This window comes from Dreissena polymorpha, chromosome 15 (assembly GCF_020536995.1).
Source record: "Dreissena polymorpha isolate Duluth1 chromosome 15, UMN_Dpol_1.0, whole genome shotgun sequence".
In the NCBI taxonomy this organism is placed as follows: Eukaryota; Metazoa; Mollusca; class Bivalvia; order Myida; family Dreissenidae; genus Dreissena; species Dreissena polymorpha.
Window position 1 is genome coordinate 41774655 of NC_068369.1, and position 26500 is coordinate 41801154.

General features: G+C 34.9%; 1 protein-coding gene across 5 annotated transcripts in view; it reads left to right on the forward strand.

The window, feature by feature from the left end:
* The window catches only part of LOC127859329 (microtubule-associated protein 4-like), an 87488-nt gene that overhangs the window by 18941 nt on the left and 42047 nt on the right, over positions 1-26500 (forward strand). For 4 of the 5 annotated variants that reach the window (XM_052396666.1, XM_052396664.1, XM_052396665.1 and 1 more), the window contains exons 3-8: positions 4591-5661; positions 9464-9519; positions 13668-13839; positions 15546-15649; positions 16331-16429; positions 21104-21193. In XM_052396666.1, the coding sequence (XP_052252626.1) occupies positions 4591-5661; positions 9464-9519; positions 13668-13839; positions 15546-15649; positions 16331-16429; positions 21104-21193 (1592 nt within the window). The remainder of the gene's footprint in view (positions 1-4590; positions 5662-9463; positions 9520-13667; positions 13840-15545; positions 15650-16330; positions 16430-21103; positions 21194-26500) is intronic. The other variant, XM_052396668.1, reaches the window with a different exon arrangement.

Here is a 26500-nt window from a genome sequence, read left to right on the forward strand (position 1 = left end):
AAAAATGTTAAAGTTGTTATAACTTTGGTATGCTTGGACCTAGAGTCTTGAAACTTGACATGAAGGTTGGCCATAACTAGTTAGTAACCACTGGTCATTTCAAGGTCATTCATTTGAAGGTCAAGGTCACTGTGACCTTGAATGTAAAAATGTTAAAGTTCTTATTTCATGGTATAACTTTGGTATGCTTGGACCTAGAGTCTTCAAACTTGACATGAAGGTTGGCCAGGATTAACAGATGACCACTGGTCATTTCAAGGTCATTCATTTGAAGGTGAAGGTCACTGTGACCTTCAATATAAAAATGTTAAAGTTGTTATAACTTTGGTATGCTTGGACCTAGAGTCTTGAAACTTGACATGAAGGTTGGCCAGAACTAGTAAGTAACCACTGGACATTTCAAGGTCATTCATTTGAAGGTCAAGGTCACTGTGACCTTGAATGTAAAAATGTTAAAGTTGTTATAACTTTGGTATGCTTGGACCTAGAGTCTTGAAACTTGACATGAAGGTTGGCCAGAACTAGTAAGTAACCACTGGACATTTCAAGGTCATTCATTTGAAGGTCAAGGTCACTGTGACCTTAAATGTAAAAATGTTAAAGTTCTTATTTCATGTTATAACTTTGGTATGCTTGTACCTAGAGTCTTCAAACTTGAAATAAAGATTGGCCAGTACTAGAAGATGACCACTGGTCATTTCAATGTCATTCATTTGAAGGTCAAGGTCACTGTGACCTTAAATGTTAAAATGTTAAAATTGTTATAACTTTGGTATGCTTGGACATAGAGTCTTCAAACTTGACATGAAGGTTTGCAAGCACACTTAGATGACCACTGGTCATTTCAAGGTCATTCATTCTAAGGTCAAGGTCACTGTGACCTTGAATGTAAAAATGTTAAAGTTCTTATAACTTTGTTAGGTAAAAATGTTAAAGTTCTTATTCCATGTTATAACTTTGGTATGCTTGTACCTAGAGTCTTCAAACTTGACATAAAGGTTGGCCAGTACTAGAAGATCACCACTGCTCATTTCAATGTCATTCATTTGAAGGTCAAGGTCACTGTGACCTTCAATGTTAAAATTGTTATAACTTTGGTATGCTTGTGACCTTAAATGTTATTGTTGTTCATGTATATGCATGCATTCAAAACATAACACAAGGTTTGCTCATGCCTTGAAAAGTACTTACATTTCATTTTGACCTTTGAACAATATTTCAGTAATTTAAGTATTGCATTGACAAAAACACGAAAGGTACTTTCCTGTCATTTAAATAAAAAATCCGGCTTCAATGCGGTCATCTCCGACCGCGGAACTCTTGTAGTACCATATAATGATTGTAAATTAATTTATTATACATCCCTAGGTCATATTAATGTATTGGTTTTAGATGTCAAGAATAAAATGTTATTGATAGTGATGTCGTAAATGTATACTCGCTTTTAATAGTTAAAAATATTAAATGGTTTAGTTATGAGTTTAACCAGAATGTATTGTTATGTACATTACACTCTCAATAGGTTTGCGTAGGGCTGTTTTCCGATGTCTTTTGTGATTAATTCCTTTTTAAATCAAGTGCAAGAATTGTTGATTAACAGGTTTTAAAATATAGCGGGGATTGTTATAACAACAATCAAAACTTTTTTTTAACATTTTGTTAGTGTGCTGTTGCCAAAATCTAGCTCTGCATCTGTTTCCATTTACTATTATCTATTAATGAAATTATTTATTTATTTTTTAAAAGTTTTTCTATGCCATGACCCATATTTTGCTTGTTTTAATTTAATTGATTCTTTCTTCTGAAGCTATGGCATGTATTTTTATAAACTTGTCAATTTCTATCTTTTCAATGGCCCCTTCTTCAGTGAAAGAAAATGCAAATAATCTTGATTCAAACACATGTTTCATTTTATAAAGTTGCATTGCTGGAGATTTTATTGGTCCTTAAATATGTTGTGGTTTTGTCATTTTGTAAATTTTATTTTTAGCTGACATTGTACAATGAAAATATTAATTTGCTCGTACATTAATCCTCTCATAAAAATTGCATGGCAGGTGTTTTGGGCTGGACTTAAAAGTGATCATTTCAAGTACTCAGGCACTTTAGTGAACATAAACATACCCAGCAGTTTAGTTTCGGACAAAGGAGGCATCAGGCATTTTGTTATTGAATCATCATTATTTTTATACTTAAAAAGTTTCATCAAAATTTACTTGATAATATGAAAATCAGGAGGTACATAAAATGTTGTGCTCAAGGTTAAATCGCACTTGTATCAAAATAAAACACTTTATAATTTTTATTTCTCAAACAACGCCTAAAGATATCAACTTAAAACTTTCATGTGGTTTTGTTTTAAATCATTCCTACATGGTTGAATTGAAATCATTGATTCACAACGCTCTGATACTTCTGAAAGGCTTATGGGTGTTGTTACATCTATACGTGCAAATAAAATTATTAGAAAAAAAAAAAATATTTTTGTTTACATATTTTATTTTTCTCTGACCAATCTTATAAAAAAATATTTCTTCTCATTTGATTAATAAAACATTGATGTGCCCTAAGACAATTACAGGCAGGCCCATAGAAAAGCAATGTATTTGAACACATGCGCATACCGCACTTGCCACACGTGTTTAAACAAACATTACACGAGACAAATTAAGCGTTCTCTCTGCTATTTAAATTAATCCATCAAAATATTTTTATATATTGTCTGTACATTTTTGTGACTTATTAAGTACTACTTAAGAGTCACCACATTCAACCCTGCTTAGCATACAGGAACTAGTTTTTTCTGTTTATTTCCTTTTTTTAACACATGAATCATTTGGGTAAATTTGGATAAAATGTATGTGACGAAGGCAACACATAAGAAAATAATATTTATGCCCCTCTTCGAAGAAGAGGGGGTATATTGTTTTGCACATGTCGGTCGGTCCGTCCGTCCGTCCACCAGATGGTTTCTGGATGATAACTCAAGAACGCTTAGGCCTAGGATCATGAAACTTCATAGGTACATTGATCATGACTGGCAGATGACCTCTATTGATTTTGAGGTCACTAGGTCAAAGGTCAAGGTCACAGTGACTCGAAATAGTAAAAAGGTTTCCAGATGATAACTCAAGAATGCTTAGGCCTAGGATCATGAAACTTCATAGGTACATTGATCATGACTGGCAGATGACCCCTATTGATTTTCAGGTCATTAGGTCAAAGGTCAAGGTCACAGTGACTTGAAACAGTAAAATGGTTTTCGGATGATGAATCAAGAATGCTTACGCCTAGGATCATGAAACTTCATAGGTACATTGATCATGATTGGCAGATGACCCCTATTGATTTTCAGGTCACTAGGTCAAAGGTCAAGGTCACAGTGACTCGAAATAGTACAATGGTTTCCAGATGATAACTCAAGAATGCTTACGGCTAGGATCAGGAAACTTCATAGGTACATTGATCATGACTGGCAGATGACCCCTATTGATTTTCAGGTCACTAGGTCAAACTGGTCAAGGTCACAGTGACTCGAAACAGTAAAATGGTTTCCTGATGATAACTCAAGAATAATTAGGTCTAGGATCATGAAACTTAATAGGTACATTGATCATGACAGGCAGATGACCCCTATTGACTTTCAGGTCACTAGGTCAAAGGTCAAGGTCACAGTGACAAAAAACGTATTCACACATTGGCTGCCACTACAATTGACAGCCCATATGGGGGGCATGCATGTTTTACAAACAGCCCTTGTTAATATGAATTTAAAGACTTTCCATTTCTTAATTACAAGAATTGTTTTTTGGTGTTTTGTTCAATTCATCTTAAAAGTTTTGGGTAGATATCTATGGGATGTTTAACAATGTCAAATCATGTATTAATCATGCTATTAAATCCATACAGAGATTAAGTTCATAAATCCTCATAAATCCATACAGTTTTCTCACTTTTTTGCTAACCATATTTTGCTAACTTTATTTTATGAAATATTTGTTGAGATTCCCCAATCATATTTATAGTCTTATTGTAAATGGCAAATAAAAAAAAACGTTGGTAGACCTGGATTTGTTTTTCATTCTTGTGTATCAGCAGAAGATGGCTCTAGCAAATTCAAAGTGTAACAAAACAATTACTAACATTCCCTCTTATGTCATTTAGTGTATTTTGTAAATACTGATAATGAACATTTAAGCATACACAGTCATGAACATGTATTAATGGAAGCCAAAAGGGTCTATCAACATGTATGAAACAAGGGTGATAAGCCCTTCTGACTCTTAATGGATATAAGATGTTTTGCCAATTTAATGAGTATGAATCATGAAATAAGCTCAATGTTATGGAGGAGACTTCTTCAGTGAATGCAATATAACACAGATCATTACCAGATTCAGTGTCATTTCCATTGAGCCTTTTGTCAATTATGTACAGTTTTTGTCCATTTATATGCACGAGACAGGCTGCATAATTTACCAGTTTAATGTTTTGTAGCCTATTCATGCAGTCAGTCCAGAGATAGTTGTTGGTGTAGCTCCAATACAGCTGTCTCTGGTGGAGGTGTGTACATTTCTTTCTTGTTCACAGAGTATGATGGGATGGAGTTTGATCCCCTGAACGAAAGTGATAACATGGAAAGTGGTCAGCATAATGGTGGACAGGATTTACTAGGTGGAAACTTTGGTGACAAGGCTGAGAAAATAGTGTTGTTTGACAATCAAGATCAGTTTGATCCAATGACCTTTCTTAGTCAAGGTCAAGGTCATACAAGTGAAAGTAATTCTTTGGATTACAGGGACCGAAAAATGAGCGAAGGAGAAATTCTCGGGTATCAGAATGAGTATGGTGAATCAAATTTAACAGGACAAAATGAATATTCAGGTGATGATGATGATGATGATGATGATGATGATGATGATAATAATTTGATAGATATAGGTGAAACAGATGTTGATAATGTTGATCAAGGACATTTGATGGGTCAGTATGCTGGAAATATTGCCCATGAAGAAAAAGGAGAAGAAGAAGAGGAAGAAAATGGTTATAGTCCTTCTTATGATGAAGAACACATTGAAAATGACTATGTAGACACTGATGAATACAGTGGTGGGAACTTTCAAGGTCAAGGTGAGGTAGAAGAAGTGTTCGATGGTGGACATGTAAATGAAGCACTAGAAGACGACTCCTTGCATCCATATGTTGATCAGGAGAGACAAAGAAGATCAAGGTCACCAGAGAGGTCAGTGTCTCCTGCGCAGGCTGAGTGTGACCACTACAGAGAGACGCTGTCACTTGAAAGACGCAGACGGTCGCTATCGCCAGAGAGGTCAATGTCTCCGTCACGACCAGAAACTGGAAACAATGCCAGTGCAATGAGTTCACCATCATGTGTCGAAAGTCAGTCAGCGTTAACCGATATGAAATCTGAAACTGAATCGTTAGATTCAAGATCAGAATCACAAGGAACTCCAAAGAAATCGAAGATGCCAAAATCGAAACTAAAAAAGCCATTGGAGTTACCTCCCTGGAATGATAATGTTGTAATTCCTCCACCGCCGAGACCAAAACCAACTTTGATTGGTAAAAACAGCGAATTGCCTCCTTCACCAACGCCAAAATTCAGACCTAAAACGGGACCGGCTCGATCAACACCAAAAGGTTACTAAGGCTGTTGTGCTGTTGCTTGAGCTGTTTGGTTGCCAAATGTATTAGCATGTGTTTGTATTTAATTTAGAAGCTTTTTGTCAATGCTTTATGTCTATTATTGTAAATTCCTATTGTGCCAGTACAAAATGTTCCTTACACGTTTTATAAGTGTTTTTTACAGACCTGAATGCTATAACTTGTCGCCAAAAACATGTTAAGGTAATAAACTGTGGATGCCACTTTATGTTAAACAGAATTGAGAAATGATAATTATTTAATAATATTCCAGGTAAATTTAATAGATAAATGTATAAATAAATATCAATATAAATATTTAGTATTGTGGACTGAAGTTGGCATGTAATAATGATATTTTGATAGATAGAAGCTTTGACAAAGTGCATGGCCGCTTTTTTAACAGAGTGTTGATTTATATAATTCAGTTGAGCTTTTGTTTTTAACTAGAGTAATTGCCCTTATTTTCTGAAATTGTTACACCATATTTCACATTATTTGTGTTAGTCATTCACTTTGTGTTTATCATTTGGTATGCCGTAGAGTAATGTTGTTTAAAGTGATTCACTCAGTTAAAGTATGATTATGCTACCTTTGTGATCATAATGCATTCAGAATAAGTTGATGGCTTTGAGATGAGTATACAATACTAATGGAAGCATGAGAGTACACAGAGGATTGTTATGGTCCATTGGCCACTCCATATAAAAATATGTCTTGTATGACTAGTTATTAATTAAAATATGAGTCGCAAGATGCGGATATGGGTCTTTTGCCATATTTTAGCCAGCAATTGCACTGTCTGGTTTGGAGCTACCCTTTCAACTTATGATACAAGGGAACCTTGCGCATCTTCATAGTTGACAGCGTACCTCCTAACAGACTGGCCTTGAGCTACGCTGGTCTTATATGGCACAATCCTATTTTGGCATGACTTGGATTTATAGTTTCTTAAATATGCATACTCCCAGATGATTTCATATGTATCATTTAAACTTGTGTACAAATAAAAGTGCATGGAACTAACATTGTTATACAAGTTGCATACTATTATTATAAATAATAGCATATAATGATGTACAGGAAAACGTTACCAGCATTTTTTTTCTTAAAAACTTTATGTTTCACATGTCACAATGCAATAAATGCTTATATCTTTCTTGCCTTTTTTTAGACACCTTTATAACCTTCTGATATCATAATCACTCCAATCTGTAACTCAAGTATTTTCTTGAGATAAACCTGGTATTTAAGATTACCTTTACTTGTTTTTGTGTGTGTTTTTGTTAGTTTGAGTTATGTTTGTTTGAACACTGCGCTAGTTGTTTGCAAGTTATAATATTCATTGCACTGTAGTAATTTTTAAAGTGCACGGAATTAACATTGTTATACAAGTCGCATACTATTATTATAAATAGCATATGATCTATAGGAAAACTTAACCTGTACTTTTTATGCCCCCGGATCGAATGATCGGGGGTATATTGTTTTTGGCCTGTCTTTCTTTCTGTCTGTCATTCTGTCCCAAAACTTTAACCTTACAGTAAAGTTTTGCAATAACTTTTGAAATATTGAACATAGCAACTTGATATTTGGCATGCATGTGTATCTCATGGAGCTGCACATTTTAAGTGGTGAAAGGTCAAGGTCAAGGTAATCCTTCAAGGCCAAAGGTCAACAATTAAAAACTTTAATATAGTAAAGTTTTGCAATAACTTTTGAAATATAAAGGTCATCCTTCAAGGTCAAAGGTCACAAATTAAAAACTTTAATATAGTAAAGTTTTGCAATAACTTTTGAAATATTGAACATAGCAACTTGATATTTGGCATGCATGTGTATCTCATGGAGCTGCACATTTTGTGTGGTGAAAGTTCAAGGTAATCCTTCAAGGTCAAAGGTCAATAATTTAAAACTTTAATATATTAAAGTTTTGCAATAACTTTTGAAATATTGAACATAGCAACTTGATATTTGGCATGCATGTGTATCTCATGGAGCTGCACATTTTCAGTGGTGAAAGGTCAAGGTCATCCTTCAAGGTCAAAGGTCAAACATTTAAAACTTTAATATGGTAAAGTTTTGCAATAACTTTTGAAGTATTGAACATAGCAACTTGATATTTGGCATGCATGTGTATCTCATGGAGCAGCACATTTTGAGTGGTGAAAGGTCAAGGTCTAGGTCATCCTTCAAGGTCAAAGGTTAAAAAAAAGCGGTTCATTAGGGGGCATTGTGTTTCTGACAAACACATCTCTTGTTTTTTCTCAAAAACTTCATGTGTCACATGTCACAATGCAATAAATGCTAATATCTTTCTTGATTTTTTCAGACACCTTTATAACCTTCTGATATCATAATCACTCCAATCTGTAACTCAAGTATTTTCTTGAGATAAACCTGGTATTTAAGATTACATTCGGCTTGTTTTGTGTGTGTTTTTGTTAGTTTGAGTTATGTATGTTTCTATAGTGATACATGAATATTATTCTGTACCCTGCTTAACAGTATGCAAAGCATGGAACTAAACCATTGGTTTATACAAAATATAATCAAATCTGCTTTTTAATAACAATATTATAGGAATTGTAAAAATCATTGAACCCTTTAATTAATTGTTGATGTTTGAATTATGTTTAATAATAACAAATATTGTCATGTACACTTAAAATGCATCCTAAAATTAAAGTCTCCATACTCATAGGCTGGGAAATATGTGTTCTATACTTGCATATGAAACCCCTATTTACCCACAGCATAAAACAGTTTCTAAATGATATTCAAAGAGAAAATCAAAGTGTATTTATAGATTGTTTGCAGCAGTTATTTAAGCATGAACTTATGCCCTCGAAGAAGCATAGGTACATTATTTTGCACTTTCCCTTGGTTGATCAGTCACTTAGTAGATGGATAGGTTGGTCCATACACCTTTCATTTTTGGGCAATATCCAGAGTCCAATTTGACTTACAAACATGGAAATGTATATTGGATGGTTACTTAGAGGAAAGGAAGATGCATATCAATATTAAGGTCAAAAGGTCATAGGTCAAGGACACAGTTAATTTGTTCCTGCTCAATATCCCTGACCTTAGATCATGTACATTGGTAGAGTGATTACTTCTGAGGAAACAAAACAAGCTTTTGATTTTGAGATCAACCAGGTAAAAGTCACAAGATTGTTACACGAAATTTGTTTCAGAAGTTCTTTTTTTAAGACTTTAACCAATCATTCTGCAAATTGGCATAGAGGTTTCATGGAAAGTATGCAAGAAATTTTTTATTTTGAGGTTATCAGGTCAAAGGTGAAAATCAATTGAGCTTGATTCAAGAAATTGGTTTCTCCAGGATATCTAAAGAATGCTTTGATCTATTAGCATCTAAATTGGTATGCTTGTTATTTTAGAAAAAAAAATAGCTTTTTTATTTTAAGGTCAATAGGCCAAATGTCACAAATGCTTTAAAAAGGAAATTGGTTTCTGAACAATAACTTGAGAACCATTCGACCTACAATCATTTAAATTGTTGTAATGGTGACTAGATAGGACAGTAAGATGCCTCTTGAGATTTAGGTCATAAGGTCAAAGGTCAACGTCTCAGGGGCTTGTATCATGTAAATTGGTTTTTACACAATATTAAACAAACTATTAAGACTAAATAAATTGGTATGCTTTTTAGTCTTGAGGAAGGATGAAGTTGGGCAAGAGTAGCATACAAAGGTTTATTATTATCTCTTGTTTTATTTGTATAAGTTTATTTCTGTGCCAGTTTTGTAAACTTCATGTTTGCTTTATCATTTAGATGCCTCATCAGACAGTGGTGTAGAGGATGACAAGACGGCAAAGTCACCAAGAAAGGTTGGTACTGTTATATCCTCCACTGAAGACCATCTCAATAAGCTCATAATTTTTAGCTTGGCTGTTTTCGGAGAAAACCCGAGGTATTGTCATAGCCAGTTCGTCCGCCATCCGCGTCGTGCTAAAACCTTAACATTGGCTATAAAATCAAAGTGCTTCCACCTACAACTTTGAGACTTCATATGTAGCTGCACCTTGATGAGTTCTACACGCCACACTCATTTTTGGGTCACATGGTCAAAGGTCAAGGTCACTGTGACCTCTAATATAAAACTTTAACATATGCTCTAACATCAAAGCTGCAACCACAGCCGAGCGTTGACACCCGCTATGCGTTGCTCTTGTTGTTTCATTAAGGCAAACAAAAAATGTGTTACAAAAGTAAATACATCAGACTCATTTTTAAGACTATTCCTGGAAGTGACTTTATGACTGAATCTCAGTATATTAGTTTGTAATTATATAAAACACAAATGAAATTGAGTGCTATGACTTGTGAACAGAAAAAGTGAATATATTTTTTAATGTTTGTTTTGTTCTTTATATGGTATTCATATTAATAATTCCTTTTTTGCAATTCACTTCTAATCATTTCATAGAGTATCTTTCAAAGATTTGCTAATCATGTTTCCATGAAAAATGGAATTGCCAAACTACTTGCATGCCAAATATGCCAAACATGTTGTCGCTATATCATGAACAATGCACTTTGTACAAATATTGTGAAAAGATGTTTATCAACCCCTTACATGATGCAAGATTCTTTAATTTTGTAAATTAGACTGAATTTTCGCTAACAGATGGAGGCTTTATATTTTTCACCTAATACAGAGATGCTATTGTTTGGCCAACCCTGTTGTATGGGTGAATTGTTTAACAAAATGTGAACTTTGTTACTTGAAATGAATGTTTCTTTTTTGCATTGTTGATTTTAATCATGCGGTTTATTTTAAATTAATGGGGGTTTCTAAAGAATTATATGTTTGACACATATCCCATTTCAGATTTAGCACTTTAACACATCACTCAAAAGAGTTGTGGTATTTTTTCCCCTAAAATTTCTAATTTAGTCATTGATGAGATTAGAGTGAACCATTACTAAAGCTGTTTGTTGGGGAAGAAAGTTTGAAACTTTTTGTTTAAAAGCTGTTGTGAAAAATTCTGGATTTCGTGCAGTCATTTGTTTATATGGAATACATATGTTTTATTATAGAATACATATGTGTACATGGAATTTGTTTAATATAGGACATTAATGTCATATCTACAATACATATTATGTAATAAATGATAGATGTGTGTAATATAGTATACAAAATATACAATAAGTTATTATTTGTAATTATTATATAATGGAGAAATTTCATAGGGTTAACTTAAGTAAATAATTTGTTGACAATTATGATAACAACAATATTTTAAGTTGGATATTGTTAAAAAAAAAGTGTGCGAAATCACAGAAGTAACAAAGTTAGTGATAATGTTCAAGTGTTGTCGTAAACGTAACAAACGATGCCCAGAGTGTCACATGACGCGGGATAAATATTTCTATGGCGGTGTGAAGCCCTATTGTAGCACGTGCAGTCACGTGCAGGAGGAGACATCGTGCTTCTCAAGACTCTGCTCCTGTTTTAGGAAAAACAAAAGAGATAAATATGTGTGTGCATTTTTTGTCTTAATATATAATTATTATACCCTGCATACTGGAATCATTATGTCAGTCTGCTGTGCAGTAAGTTATGCTGCAAACAGGTATCTCGGTTTCCTGCATATCAACATGAAACTTTGTAGATATGTTTTAATACTACGCATAACATTATTTCCCTGTATATCACAAGATTCTTTACAGATTTATATGCCCTTGAACAAAGGAATTTTTTATATACTTAACCTAATTGCACATGTGTACTTTGTGTTGCAAACAAGTCTCTTTGTTTTTCTCCCTAAACAAGATACTTGATAGCTATGTTGTTTATACTATATAGAAATGCAAGATGTTTTGTCATGTTCATGTATGTCGTAGTATTTTTGGCAAAGCTAGGTGCCCTTGAACTTGTCACTTGCTTTTTTGCATATTAACATGAAACTTTATTGCTTTGTTGTATCTACTATGTAGAAGTGCAAGACGTTATTTGTATGGCTTGCTATTCTTTGCAGAGTTATATGCCCTTGAACTTATGCAAATTTTGGATTCTTACATCATGGAGCCTGTGCACTTTATGTCACAAACAATTTTCCTGGAGCCGTATTCATCAATAATAAACTCAAACTTGGACTCAAACTCAGACTTTGACTCAGACTTAGACTTACTAAAGACAGACTCATGATTCGTATTCACGAACGCGTTTGGAAATAGACTTCAATAAGATTGTTTTTTTTTCTGACGTCACGTCTAAGCGAGCACTCTAGTAGAGAAAACGCGCCAAATAGTGTCATAAATTGCAGAAGACATTTCTGATACAAATTATATTATAAGATGGAGTGTTTGTCTGATGAAAATGTTATGAAGCGTCAGAAGGCTCCAGATTGGACCGAGCCAGCAGAAATTGTGTTGAATGCGCTGGTTCGGGACCACTGGAACCTTCTATTCGGCGATTATAAGGGGATAGGAGCGGAAAAAATTTCGGTACTCAGAAGAAAGAAATGGGACGAGATTGGGAGCATGTTGTGTTATGTCAATTAATTGAAAAATTTAAGGATACAGTAAAATGGGATTAACACATGCATAAATCTAGTTCATTTGAAAGAATTGAAACTTTAAAATATCAATAGCGTTGGAGGCTATAAATATAAATGTTTGTAAACAAAAACAGGACGCTAGCTAACTGAATGGATGACCACTAAAATGTTTTTTTCCTTCACATACCGGCTATGGCTCCAAGCCCTTGCTTCACACGGGCGGCGTCTATTCCAGTCGGGAACTTGACGAAGTCCGACACTTTTGCGGCCAATATAGCACTGACCTGTGCACAGACCCTACAAACTGTAGCCTGTGACAGACCAGTGCTGTCAGCCACGGTGAGCTGCAGGTCCCCGCTAGCAACGTACCGCAGGTAGGTGCACACCGATAGTGCCACTGGGATCGGCAAACTTCGATTTGTGTGTCTCTCTACGTCAAAGCAAATTTCGCATATGAATTGGAGAGTGTCTCTCGTAAATCGAAACCGCTTGTAAAGTTCGACATCTCTGTATATTTCCAGCGGATTTGTACGATCTAAAAACACTCTCTCTACTCGCAAGCGCCGATTATTTCTACACCGACGTAGATTCCTATGGGCAGCGGCCATGTTGGTTTAGCTACGTGCTTAGAACGTTACGTCGCGACTACACGTACGTAAGTCTACAAATAGTAGACTCATAATTTTAGACTCAGGCTTATGAGTCTGAGTCTAAAATGGGATGATTTCAGTTTCGTGAATTAACTTTTTTTAAACTGAGTCTGAGTCTGAGTCTGAAACTTAGCGTAAGTCTAAAAAAATAGACTTACGGATATTGGTGAATACGGCTCCTGTTCATCAAAACAAGCTGTATAAGAGAGGTGTTTATACCCAGTAGAAGTGCAAGACATTATTTTTTGCCTGTCATTAATTTGTTGCAGAGTTATGTGCCCTTGACTTGATGCAATTGATTCAGTAAATCAACATGAAGCTTTTTGTCTTTATGTGTGATCAATGTGAAGTAGAAGCAAGTACACAATTTTGATATTGAAAACAAACAATACTTCAGTTAAGTTTTGTATCTGGTAATGAGTCAATGCGGGGTGGGGGTTCGGGGATGGGGTATTTTATCATGTTCAATGACAGTTCTAATTTATTGTGTTACAATTATCTTTTGCAAAACCTCTGTTTTATTGGCATTTTTAATTGTGGCAGACTTATAGTTATATTAACCATATTACAAAATATTAATATTCTTGCGATTAATTGTTTTGTGCTTTTTCATAGTGTTTTGGCAATTGCCTTAAGTAAAGGACCAACAAATTGTATATAATGAGAATGGAATACTACTCCAGCACTGGAGTTTCATTTCTTTATATTGGAATAATTGTGTGGAATATGCTGACTTTGTGGCAAGGTTTTGTGATTTTAGCATATCAATTTCATATTCAAATAATCTCTAATTCAATTAGCATGTTTTGCCATGTCCAGACCTCATCCGATGCGAAGAAAAGGTTTGGAGTGGACACTGACAACATGTCACACCGTCCAGGTGGAGGAAATGTACAGGTGTTCTCAGAAAAAGTCACCACCATGAAAGTTGCGCCACGCACTGATACCAGTCGACCAAAGTCTGCAATGACGCCTCGATCTACGCCAAAAGGTGATGAGGCAAATATATGCATTAAGTATCATAAGGTTTAAATGTTTGTCCTTTTTAAGCTCACCTGAGCAAATGGTGCTCATGGTGAGCTTTTTTGATTGCCTTTTGTCTGTCCTGCGTGGTCCACATTTGCCTTTTTTACACACTAGAGGCAACATTTATTGTCTGATCTTCATGAAACTTGGTCAGAAGATTTGTCCCGATGATATCTTGGATGAGTTCAAAAATGGTTCCAGTTGAAAACATGGCCTCCACGGGGCGGGCATATTTCTTTAAATGGCTTTAGTAAAACCTAGTGAACACTCTATAAGTCACATTTATTGTCCAATCTTTATGAAACTTGGTAAAAACATTTGTTGTTATGGTATCTTGGATGATTTGAAAATTGTTCCAGTCTGTTGAAAAACATGGCCACCATGGGGTGGGGCATTTTTCCTTAAATGGCTATAATAAAACCTTGTTAACACTCTAAAAGTCACATTTATGGTCCAATCTTTATGAAACTTGGTCAGAACATTGGTTCTAATGATATCTTGAGTTCGTAAATGGTTCCTGTCCGTTGAAAAACATGGCCACCAGGGGTTGGGCATTTTTCCTAATATAGCTATGGTAAAACATTGTTTACTCTCTTGAAGTCACATTTATGGTACAATCTTTATGAAACTAGCTTAGAACTTTTGTTCTTATTTTAGCTTGGCTGAGTTCGAAAAAGGGTTTTTGTTAGTCGAAAATATGGCCGCCAGGGTGAGGGGCATGTTTCCTTATATGGCTATAGTAAAACCTTGTTAACTCTTTAGCTTTTATTTTGTCCAAGTTTGAAAATGGTTTCAGAAACATCTCAATAATTGCTGTGAGCAGTTCAGTTCTTTGAAGTCTCAGTTGAGCGACCGTTGGCTTCTGGCTCTTTTGGTTATAATAGCTAACATAATGCAACAGTCACACATTCCAGACTGTGGCCTTAAATGATGGTTCTCCTGTTCTATGATTAAGTAATAGTAATTTACACTTAGAGCACTTTCAACTTAGCCTTGGAATAGTAAGCTATAAAATTGTTAATTATCATTATGATCCCTGCACAACAAAAATGTAAAGAGGGTGTACTTTTTTAATGTTGTCTGTCTGCACATTGTCTTCTTTCTTCCTTTCTGGAGCTTATCTAAAACTTTTAAGAGGTATTAACTTTTAACATCACAGTTAGTTAGATCTCATATGGTGAACAAGACATGAAATTGCTCAAGAGATATAACTCTTGCTTTCATATCAGAGTTATTGCCCTTTGTTTAAAGCTCATCTGAGCTTAAAGCGCTCATGGTGAAGTATTGTGATCATCCTTTGTCCGTCATTTGCATCGTCAACTTTTAGCTGTTATTGCACTTGAGAACACATTTACGTCAAATCTTTATGAATCATGGTCAGTATGTTTAACGGTATCTTAAAGATATATTGGCTAAGTTCTAATCTGATTTTACAATCACCATTAACAAGAAATAACAAAAACACTTTAACAGATGCAGCATTTGGGCAATCTGGTCTTGAGCTACGCTTTCTGATGTAAAGTCATGCATGTTTCATGGTGTCTGTAGCAGACTAGGGCTCCTTATTAGATTATAAGAATACAAAAGTATATGTGGAGATGCACATTTTGGATATTTCAATAGGCCCATGTTTGCAAGATGTGGCTAATTTGTATGTGATGTTCCTTTCAGAGCTGTCGCCAGTAACCCCTAAACCTCCTACCCCAAACCTGAAAGCCGTGCAATCAAAAATCAACTCGCTGAAAAACGCTTCCCATACACCTGGGGGAGGAAATGTGAGTAGAGGCCTGGCTGCTTGATTAATTAAAACACATTTACTGTTTAAAATGGTAACTAAGCAACATCATTTAGTGCAGAAGAAAAAAATTCCTCAATGCAACAAAGTTTTTGAACATCAAGTGTATTTTTTTCTGTGTATAATACATGTTCATCATTGATTCTTGAGTTGAACTTATATACTTTAATATATTGAGAAAATAATTATTGCATTTTATTCTAAAGTTTTTTTCTGTTAACAAATGAAATTGAAATTAAATATTGCGCAGTTTTGCCACTTTCATTCTGATTTCTTTGACATAAAATCTATTAAGATAATAAACATACAATTTTAAATCATTTAGTTATTATATTGACATGAAATCAAAGCCAAACCATTAATAAAGAAACTTGTAAATAACCTGAATTATAATGATAGAATATAGGAATAATGAAACTCTAGCAGTATTTAGATTTATGAAGTTAATATCATTGTAATAAATGAAGTGGTTCTGAAATTTTACAACTGCATAGAATCATTTGACCTATGTAATCAATGTAATGATTTGATTCAGTGCCTTGTATTATTTGCATTCAATGCTGCACCATTAATATGTTTATTTAAAGCTGTAATGTTAAGGTGACATGCATATATAAATATGTTCTTGTAAAACAAAAAATAGTCTAATTAATTATTTCAGGTCAAGGTTTTAGATGCAAAAGTTGACTTCTCTAATGTGCAAAGTAAAGTGGGATCCAAAGAGAAAATTCATCATAAGCCCAAAGGTGGCGATAAAAAGGTACAATATTTGATAGGCTATGTTAAGATGTTTTTAAGCCCCCGGTAGGGTGGCATATAGCAGTTGAACCGTCCGTCAGTCCGTGCGTCCGTCCGTCCGAAAACTTTAACATTGGCCATAACATTTGCAATATTGAAGATAGCAACTTGATATTTGGCATGCATGTGTATTTCATGAAGCTGCACATTTTGAGTGGTGAAAGGTCAAGGTTATCCTCCAAGGTCAAAAGTCAAAAAATACACTCCAAGGGAAGTAATAAGCTTTAAAAGGGAGTTAATTTCTAAACCTGCCAAATGATATATTGAAATTTTATTTCAAAGCGACACAATAGGGGGCATTGTGTTTCTAACAGACATATCTCTTGTTAAAATACTATTTGAGATATCTGTGTTATGCAGATTATTTTTGTATTTTCATAGCTGTGGGAATACTTTCATTGTGTTAGATCAGGTACCCATTTTATTGTTATTTTATTCAATTATGAATAATTGAAGACGTTATAGTAAGATTTGACTGAGTTTGACATTCAAAAGTTTAGTTTTATAAGAGAACCATAATTGTATTTTATTTCTTGATCATTGATTTGTAAGAAGATAAATTGCTGCTTTGCATGCCGCTAATTATTTATGATATGCACTGCTGTGAGGTATAGGGTGACCATTGTTTGTCTCTATGGAGACTTGTGGGTAAAAACGTGGTGACCATAGTAACCTGATATCTGTTCAGTTTTGAAATATTGTAGTGTGGTTAAGTTTTATTTTTAAGCTTAAATATTTCATAGTGGCATAATTACTTTGCTTGTAACTGAGTCAGAAGTTTCATAAGGCTGCTTTTGTTAGAAAAACAGCAAATGATTTTCACTTCAATGAGACATATTATAATTGTTTGTGAACAGAAAATAATGGTTTATCTGTTGATGACAAAGCGTTTGAAGAATGTTTCAACACTAAACCAGTTAATAGTTACATGTCTAGCTAATCATGCAAAATAAACATAAGCTTTGAAGGCAGTTTAAAATAATAAGAAAAAATCATAACTTATGTGTATGAACCCTTATATGGGTCATTTTGTAAATTGCTTTATAGCATACTATGTTAATTACATGTGATATATGAGTGTGTATGTAATTGTGTGATGGTGGTGGGACATAATGTTTGATGGCTGTAGATTGCACATTTGTATAAATCATAAACTTAAAAATATGTAACATATCTAATTACAATTTCTTTATTTTTTAAGAAAAACAGTTTTTTTTGTCATCACAGAAATAACATGTATTTAAATAACAATATTTCATGTTTTTTGAAAGAACAAAATTCATACTAGTCTAAAGATAATTGTTAAAGTATTCTGCTGGTGAAATGTTTACACATTTATTTAGGTCCGTACACGCCAATAGCTCGATAAGGCAGTCACACGGGTCTAAGCTAGATATAGCAGTCACAGTGGTCAAAGGTAGATATAGCAGTCACAGTTGTCAAACCTCAATACAGCAGTCACAGTGGTCAAAGCTCAATACAGCAGTCACAGTGGTCAAAGCTAGATATAGCAGTCACAGTGGTCAAAGCTAAATACAGCAGTCACAGTTGTCAAAAATAAATACAGCAGTCACTGTGGTCAAAGCTCGATACAACAGTAACAGTGGTCAAAGCTAGATAAAGGAGTCACAGTTATCAGAGCTTGATAATAGCAGTCACAGCGGTCAAAGCTCAATACAGAAGTCACATTGGTCAAAGCTAGATATAGCAGTCACAGTTGTCAAAGCTAGATACAGCAGTCACAGTTGTCAAAAATAAATACAGCAGTCACAGTGGTCAAAGCTCGATACAGCAGTCACAGTGGTCAAAGCTAGATATAGCAGTCACAGTGGTCAAAGCTAGATACAGGAGTCACAGTTGTCAAAAATAAATACAGCAGTCACAGTGGTCAAAGCTCGATACAGCAGTAACAGTGGTCAAAGCTAGATATAGCAATCACAGTGGTCAAAGCTAGCTATAGCAGTCACAGCGGTCAAAGCTCAATACAGAAGTCACAGTGGTAAAAGCTAGATATAGCAGTCACAGTGGTCAAAGCTAGATATAGCAGTCACAGTGGTCAAGGCTCGATACAGAAGTAACAGGTGTCAAAGCTACATACAACAGTCACATGGGTCAAAGCTCCATACAGCAGTCACAGTGGTTAAAGCTAGATATAGCAGTCACAGTGGTCAAAGCTTGATACAGCAGTCACAGTGGTCAAAGCTAGATATAGCAGTCACAGTGGTCAAAGCTAGATACAGCAGTCACAGTTGTCAAAAATAAATACAGCAGTCACAGTGGTCAAAGCTCAATACAGCAGTCACAGTGGTCAAAGCTAGATATAGCAGTCACAGTGGTCAAAGCTAGATCCAGGAGTCACAGTTGTCAAAAATAAATACAGCAGTCACAGTGGTCAAAGCTCGATACAGCAGTAACAGTGGTCAAAGCTAGATATAGCAATCACAGTGGTCAAAGCTAGCTATAGCAGTCACAGCAGTCAAAGCTCAATACAGAAGTCACAGTGGTAAAAGCTAGATATAGCAGTCACAGTGGTCAAAGCTAGATATAGCAGTCACAGTGGTCAAGGCTCGATACAGAAGTAACATGTGTCAAAGCTGCATACAACAGTCACATGGGTCAAAGCTCGATACAGCAGTCACAGTGGTTAAAGCTAGATATAGCAGTCACAGTGGTCAAAGCTTGATACAGCAGTCATAGTGGTCAAAGCTAGATATAGCAGTCACAGTGATTAAAGCTAGATATAGCAGTCACAGTGGCAAAAGCTTGATATAGCAGTCACAGTGGTCAAAGCTCAATACAGCAGTCGCAGTGGTCAAAGCTAGATATTGCAATCACAGTGGTCAAAGCTAGATATGGCAGTCACAGTGGTTGAAGCTTGATATAGCAGTCAGAGTGGTCAAAGCTCAATACAGCAGTCACAGGGATAACAGCTTGATACAGCAGTCATAGTGGTTAAAGCTAGATATAGCAGTCACAGTGGTCAAAGCTTGATACATTAGACACATGTGGTCAAACTAGATATGGCAATCACAGTGATTAAAGCTAGATAAAACAGTCACAGTGGTCAAAGCTTGATATAGCAGTCACAGTGGTCAAAGCTAAATACAGCAGTCACAGTGGTCATAGCTAGAAATTGCAATCACAGTGGTCAAAGCTAGATATGGCAGTCACAGTTGTCAAAGCTTGATATAGCAGTCACAGTGGTCAAAGCTAGATATAGAAGTCACAGTGGTCAAAGATCGATAGAGGAGTCACAGTGGTCACAGCTAGATATAGCAGTCACAGTGGTCAAAGCTTGATATAGCAGTCACAGTGGTCAAAGCTCAGTACAGCAGTCACCGTGGTCAAAGTTAGGTATAGCAATCACAGTGGTTAAAGCTAGATATAGCAGTCACAGTTGTCAAAGCTTCATATAGCAGTCGCAGTGGTCGAAGCTGGATATAGATATCACAGTGGTCAAAGCAAGATATAGCAGTCACAGTGGTCAAAGCTAGATATAGCAGTCACAGTGCTCAAAGCTAGATATAGCAGGCATAGTGGTCAAAGCTAGATATAGCAGTCACAGTGGTCAAAGCTTGATATAGCAGTCACAGTGGTCAAAGCTTGATATAGCAGTCAGTGGTCAAAGCTAGATATAGCAGTCACAGTGGTCAAGTGGATGTGCCTGCCTGCGTGAGAGCTTTACTTGACTGTATTTTTGTCATTCATGAGGAAATTTTAAAATAACTTGGCACACATGTTCACCATAATATGACAACCTGTCTGCGTACATCAATGGTCAATGTCACTCTTTGAGGTCAAATTTGTCATGTGTAACAGCAGTCTCCTACTTCAACAGACAATGTAACACTTAAAGTTAAAAGTTCACTTTGACAATTGAATAGCTTGTCCTGACTGTTACCTCGTCATTCATCATGCAATTAAAATAGCTTAGCACAATTGTTCACCATGTTGAGACTGTTTGTCTTCTATAACAACAGTCTTCTTACCTCAAGGTCTAGATCAAGTCAAATATTAAAATTACATAAAACAGCTTGTCTGGACTGTAGCATCATTCATCATGCAATTTTAAAATCATTTACCGCAATTGTTCACCATGTTGGGACTGTTTGTCTTGTAAAACAACAGTCTTTTTATCTCAAGGTCAAGGCCCAGCTTATAGGTCAAAGGTTGACTTAAGCAAATAGCTAGTCTGAAATTAAAGTTAATTTTAATTATGCAATTTAAAAATAATTTACAATTTTTCACCATGTGTAGAAGTGTTTCCACCATTCAGGCAAAGGTTCACACTAAAGGCCAAAGGTCAAATATATGCATGGTGAAGCTCTTAAATAATTGCAATAATTGACAATTTACATGACAGGTTGCCAACAGGAATCTGGTATTTATTCCTTACAAACTTCTGTCAAAATTTTCTTTTATTCTATGGAGAAAGTGCTTCCATTTCTGTGGAAACATAAATGAAAAAATTGTTTTAAAGCAGATTAATAAAATAAAAAAATGGTAAGAAATAAAAAATTAGCGTAGAATTTATGTATGTTTGCATTGCACGTCATAAATTGTGTATAAAAATGTTTTAAGGGAGCTATGCTGTGCCTTAGGAAGTTTTTCTTTCTTTTTTCTTTCCCAAATGTAGATTGAATCTCGGAAATTGAATTGGGAAACGGAATCCAAGGTGGGCAGTCTGAAGAACGTCACACATTCCCCAGGCGGTGGCAACGTTAAAGTATGTTTGATGTTACCACATGTAGCATGTAATGATCATTGTTTATTGTAGTCCAAGACTTCTAGACGGGCAACTGGAGGTTACATAATTCTCTTTTTATGCCCCCGGATCGAATGATCGGGGGTATATTGTTTTTGGCCTGTCTGTCATTGTATGTGTCTGTGTGTGTGTGTGTGAGTGTCCCAAAACTTTAACCAAAACTTTAACCTTGGTCATAACTTTTGCAATATTGAAGATAGCAACTTGATATTTGGCATGCATGTGTATCTCATGGAACTGCACATTTTGAGTGGTGAAAGGTCAAGGTCATCCTTCAAGGTCAAAGGTCAAAAAAACAAATCCAAGGGAAGTAATAAGCTTTAAAGGGAGATAATTATTTGTACCTGCCAAATGATAAAAAAATTAAATAAATCAAAGCGACGCAGTAGGGGGCATTGTGTTTCTGACAAACACATCTCTTGTTTTTGTTTATACAGTCCACTCTCGTTATCTCGAAGTCGGTGGAAACAAGAAAAAATATCGAGATAACAAGAGATCCGAGATATCCGATTAGGCGTTTTCAAAGAAAAATGAGACGAAAATTTACCTTGTGTTTAACATCTTGCTAAGTGGTCTAACTAAAGCTGTCACCGTGTGGAATAATACTCTCTACCTGATATATACGCGTGTTTACGAGGCACGATTAATTTTGCTATTTAAATGCTTAAAATGACGTTTTAAGTATAACAGAATTGCATGAACACATGCGGTTATGATTTTTCTAAACTGTCGAGTAAACATCTGGTAATGTTGCTATTTAAAGTTATGATGCAATTGACGTCCAATTAAGATGAGGGTTTTCCATCTGAACATGCGTAAATCATGTTCCGGAATACTGAAATGTACATGTACATTTTGTAGTTTGAAATGCAAAGTTCAATCGATTATTAGTAAAATATAACTCAATGCATTTTGGAATGTTGTTTGTAAAAACAAAATGTATTTCGGCCTTTCTGCAGGCTGTGTATTAATTGCAGTTTATTGATGTTAAAGTGACAGTTTAAGTGACAGGTCTTATTCAAGTGTTAATGGCTAACGACATTACACACGTGTGATTATTGATGCAATTGATGCAATTAACGGATCAATTTCCTACCGCACAGTATCGGGAGCAGCCGGGCAAAGCGGGACGGTGAAGTATGAAAGAAAAAAATTCTCACCTTTTGCTGACACTGGAACAGTTATTCGCACTTCGAGATAAACAACAGTAAATACATGTAAAATCGGGACTCGGGACAAAATTTTATATCGAGATATCAAATTATTTGACATAACGAAAATCGAGATATGTATAAATGTAGATGTTTATTTATATAGATAAAGAGGAAAAAAGTTGGGACATTGAGCTTACTTCGACATATCGAGAATATCGAGATATCCGATGTCGAGATAACGAGAGTGGACTGTAATATGTAATGATTCTAATGAATGATGCAACATGTTTATGATTTTGGTTTTCATAATGGTAAGAATAAACTTTTATAGAATATTTTGAAAAAATAATTAAAATAAGTTCATTAAATAATATGTTAAATGTAATATACTTTATATTTGAAATTGGTTAAGAATAACTGTTGACATTATAGGGTATATAACAAACACATTTACTTCCAAAAAACAAACAAACTGTTGAGCCATGTATTAGAACTAAGAAAGGCCATATCACAAGAATCATGATATAATGATGGTCTGTTAATATGTTAAAAATACTAAAAAGACTGAACAGTTGACATAGGGTATATAACAAACAAACGTATGTCCAAGAAAACAAACAGTTAAGCCATATAGAAATGAAAAGGCCATATAACAAGAACCATGATAAAGTGATGGTCTGGTTAACAAGACTTTAAAGACTGAAGTCTTCAATTAAAAATAATATATGAAGCATTCAATAAATTCAAATATCTCTTTGATAAATACGCTATGGCATTGTCTCAAAAATATCTGTAAATTTGTCATCGACAGAAGTATTGATTATAGTTTATAATATTTTAAACGCTGAATATGGTTTGTCATTTCAAGTTTGAAATGTATGTGGTGTTTTGGGGAATTGCTGTAGAATATTGAAGGCAAATGGTTGTCCTTCCTTAAGTACTTAATACTTGAGAAAGATTTTTGAGACTTGTTCAAAACAATTATGAACAACGAAGGATGTTGTACAGTTTTGACGAAGTCCACAGTATGAGGTAAGTTCAAAATAATTTAAATTGGAAGTAAAGATAAAGACAATGATAGCACTTAGAAGCTTTTTGCATGAGTTTTAACAAATATATGTTTGACTGTAAAATTATAATGCATGACATTGTTATAAACCTGCATGCTGTGTAATTGAGTGAACTGTGTGTTATTAACTGCTTCACTGTTCTATATCTTTAATGATAAAAATGCAACTTACATTTAATAGGTTTATTTAAAAAAAAATTGTTAATCTATTTCTATAATATAGCGGAAGTGAAACTTTAAAGCCATCCTTGTGACAATAAAATACATTCAAATAAGGCTGCATTCATATTTTGATTTTGTCTTTCTCTGTTTACAAATGTCAATGTTTGATAGTGAATATATGAAAACAAAATTGAACTTGTACAATAACCCTATCGAGTTTCAATATACTATTTTATAAGATAAGTATTTAATTGCTACAGTACCGGTAATTGTTATTTGTTATTAAAGCACCAAGAAGAAGATGAAATTGAAGTCCTGGGTGATGACCTAGATCTTGCAGCAGAGATTGATCAGGTAAAGTGTGTGAAAAAGTATTTGATGGAATTATAATTTTTGTAAAAAATGTGTCGTATTCTGTCTTTAGCAATCATAATTTAACACATTAAAAATAACAATCCCATTGTTATTATAATATGCAATAGTCACATGTATAACAATTAATTCTACTAATGAATTAAATCTTGATCTGAAACAATGTGATGCTTCATTTCAGGAAATGGAACAGTTGAACACAGGACATCAATTCTCATTCAATACTGAGAAATATAAAATTCCTACAAAGCAGGAAGTTGAGATTACTATGGAGCCGGTACCCACCTATCAGCTGATAGCCATGGAACCTGTCCCCGTCTCTCAGTTGAGTGCAGGAAACCAGTCTAATCGTCAGGAACTCAAGAGGCGGGCCACCATTTTAGCTGCAGAATTGAGTGCTGAGACAGATCAAAAGTGTGAAGCAAAAAGAAACAAATCTTTTATTAAGCAGTCAAATTTTGCAGTACGATTTCAAGATATTGGAAATGGTTCCTATGGACTGCATGTCACAAGCCCTTTCAAGAATAGAAATGATTATGTGAATATGGAAATTTTTAATGCTAATTCTCCAGTTCAGAGTGTGCCTAGTTTTCCAATTGAAGAGATCAACCTCACAGCAGATGTGACCAACAGTGGTGCTGTGTGTCTAGGTGTAATTGAACCTAACTCTGATGAGAAAAATGATTTAGAGGAGGAGGAAGAAGAAGAAGGTCCTGATTATGACAATTTGTCTGGAGATGGAACACAGGAAGAAGAAATGAAATACAAAAATGGGAATGGAATTGATAAAGAGACTGCAGACGGTCCTCACTTTGCTGAAGATACTATTCTGTTAGACAAAGAAGAACGAGAACTATTGGAAGCTTTAGATGACATGTTAGAGAACATAACAACATATAATGATGCTGTTGAGAACAAGTTGCCAGTACCATCAAAACAATTGAAGCGATTGGATCGGAAATGGAAAAGTGACTTTAATATAGCTTTGCCAGGCACTGTTGAAAAGCAAATGCCATTGTTTCTGACTAGACGGCTAACAAGTGTAGAAATGGATTTGAAAGTAAGCTCAGACAGACTTCCTTTGAAATGTACAATAAATTGCAATGGTTTGGATGATGAGTTGATGGACTATGATAATGTTGATAATGATGATACACCAGATATAAAAGCTGAAATTGTTTCGTTTCAAGGTAATAAAGATAAAGTGAAAGACGATTTTATTACTGATGAAGGTATTAGTTGCTTAAGGTACCTCAATAGACAAGAAATTCCAAAAGCAGAGCCCAGTCTGCAAGAACCAGAATCTTCAAAGTCTGATAGCGGAGTTTTGCAGAAAGTTAAAGGTTTGTTTGGACTTAAGATCAAGGAACCAGAAGTCAGTGACACAAGACATATAATGTATTCAGGGAATGTGGTCAAGCGCAAAAGGACAAGTTCTTTTAAAAGAAAAAAAATGAATAGAACAGGATTTGTTAAAACCAAAAGGGAGGATTTAGAAATAGAACAAATGATGAAGCATTTTGGATATTATGGGTTAACATTAGACCGAGATCGAGTGAAGCAAAGTAAGCGAAGTCAACGTGCTAATATTAAAGGAGGTGAATGGGTTGCAGCTAAGTCTTCCTTTATACGTAATGTAAATACAACACACATTCCTGTTCCTGATGATAGCCTTGTACCAGAATTACCAAAGAAACTGAGAAAGCACAGTCCAATTATACACAGAAATGATATCGATACAAATGGTCACATCGAGCATGGAGGTAATACAAAAGAAGCATCTTTTAATCAAAGACCCCGATCGCAATACAGTGGAATAAATAATGAACAAGCCAGTAACAATATACATCAGGAAACATTTGTTGACTCCTCTTGCTTACAAAATATGGTAGACAATGATTCAGAAGACACCATGACAGTTGACACAGAAACTAGTGAAAGTTTGTTTGAAGGCAATGACCATTCTGATAATGGAGAGATCAACATGGCGTTTGTTAATGAGGAAGGTCTAACTTGGATATCAGCGCACAGCAGTGACAACAACAGAAGAAAGGAGGCTGTGGTTAACAACTATCAAAAACTAGATCTTGAAGAGGAAGAACCTACAGTTGAAAAGGCAGACACATTTGAAAATGAATCACAATATACTGTTCTTGGAAGTATTAAAAAACATGGCAGTCACTTCAAAGCTTCTCCAGAAGAAATCACTCCATCATGGTCCAAAAATGAATTAAATAAAAAGGATGAAGAATATAATCAACAGTGGTCTCCAGATCGAGATGATATCTTTACTGGATATGTCAATGATGGGTATGTCTATGATGAAGTACCTGATGCCCAGGATACTGACAGTTCTGAAGAAACATTCACAAGTTTTGCAGAAATAAAGTTTAAACAGGCAGAAAAGGTAACTTCAAGAGGTACTGATAAATCTACGGTAAATGATTATGACCGTGGATTATGTACTGAAAATGTATCAAATAATTCTGACTGTAAGACCTCTTTAAATAA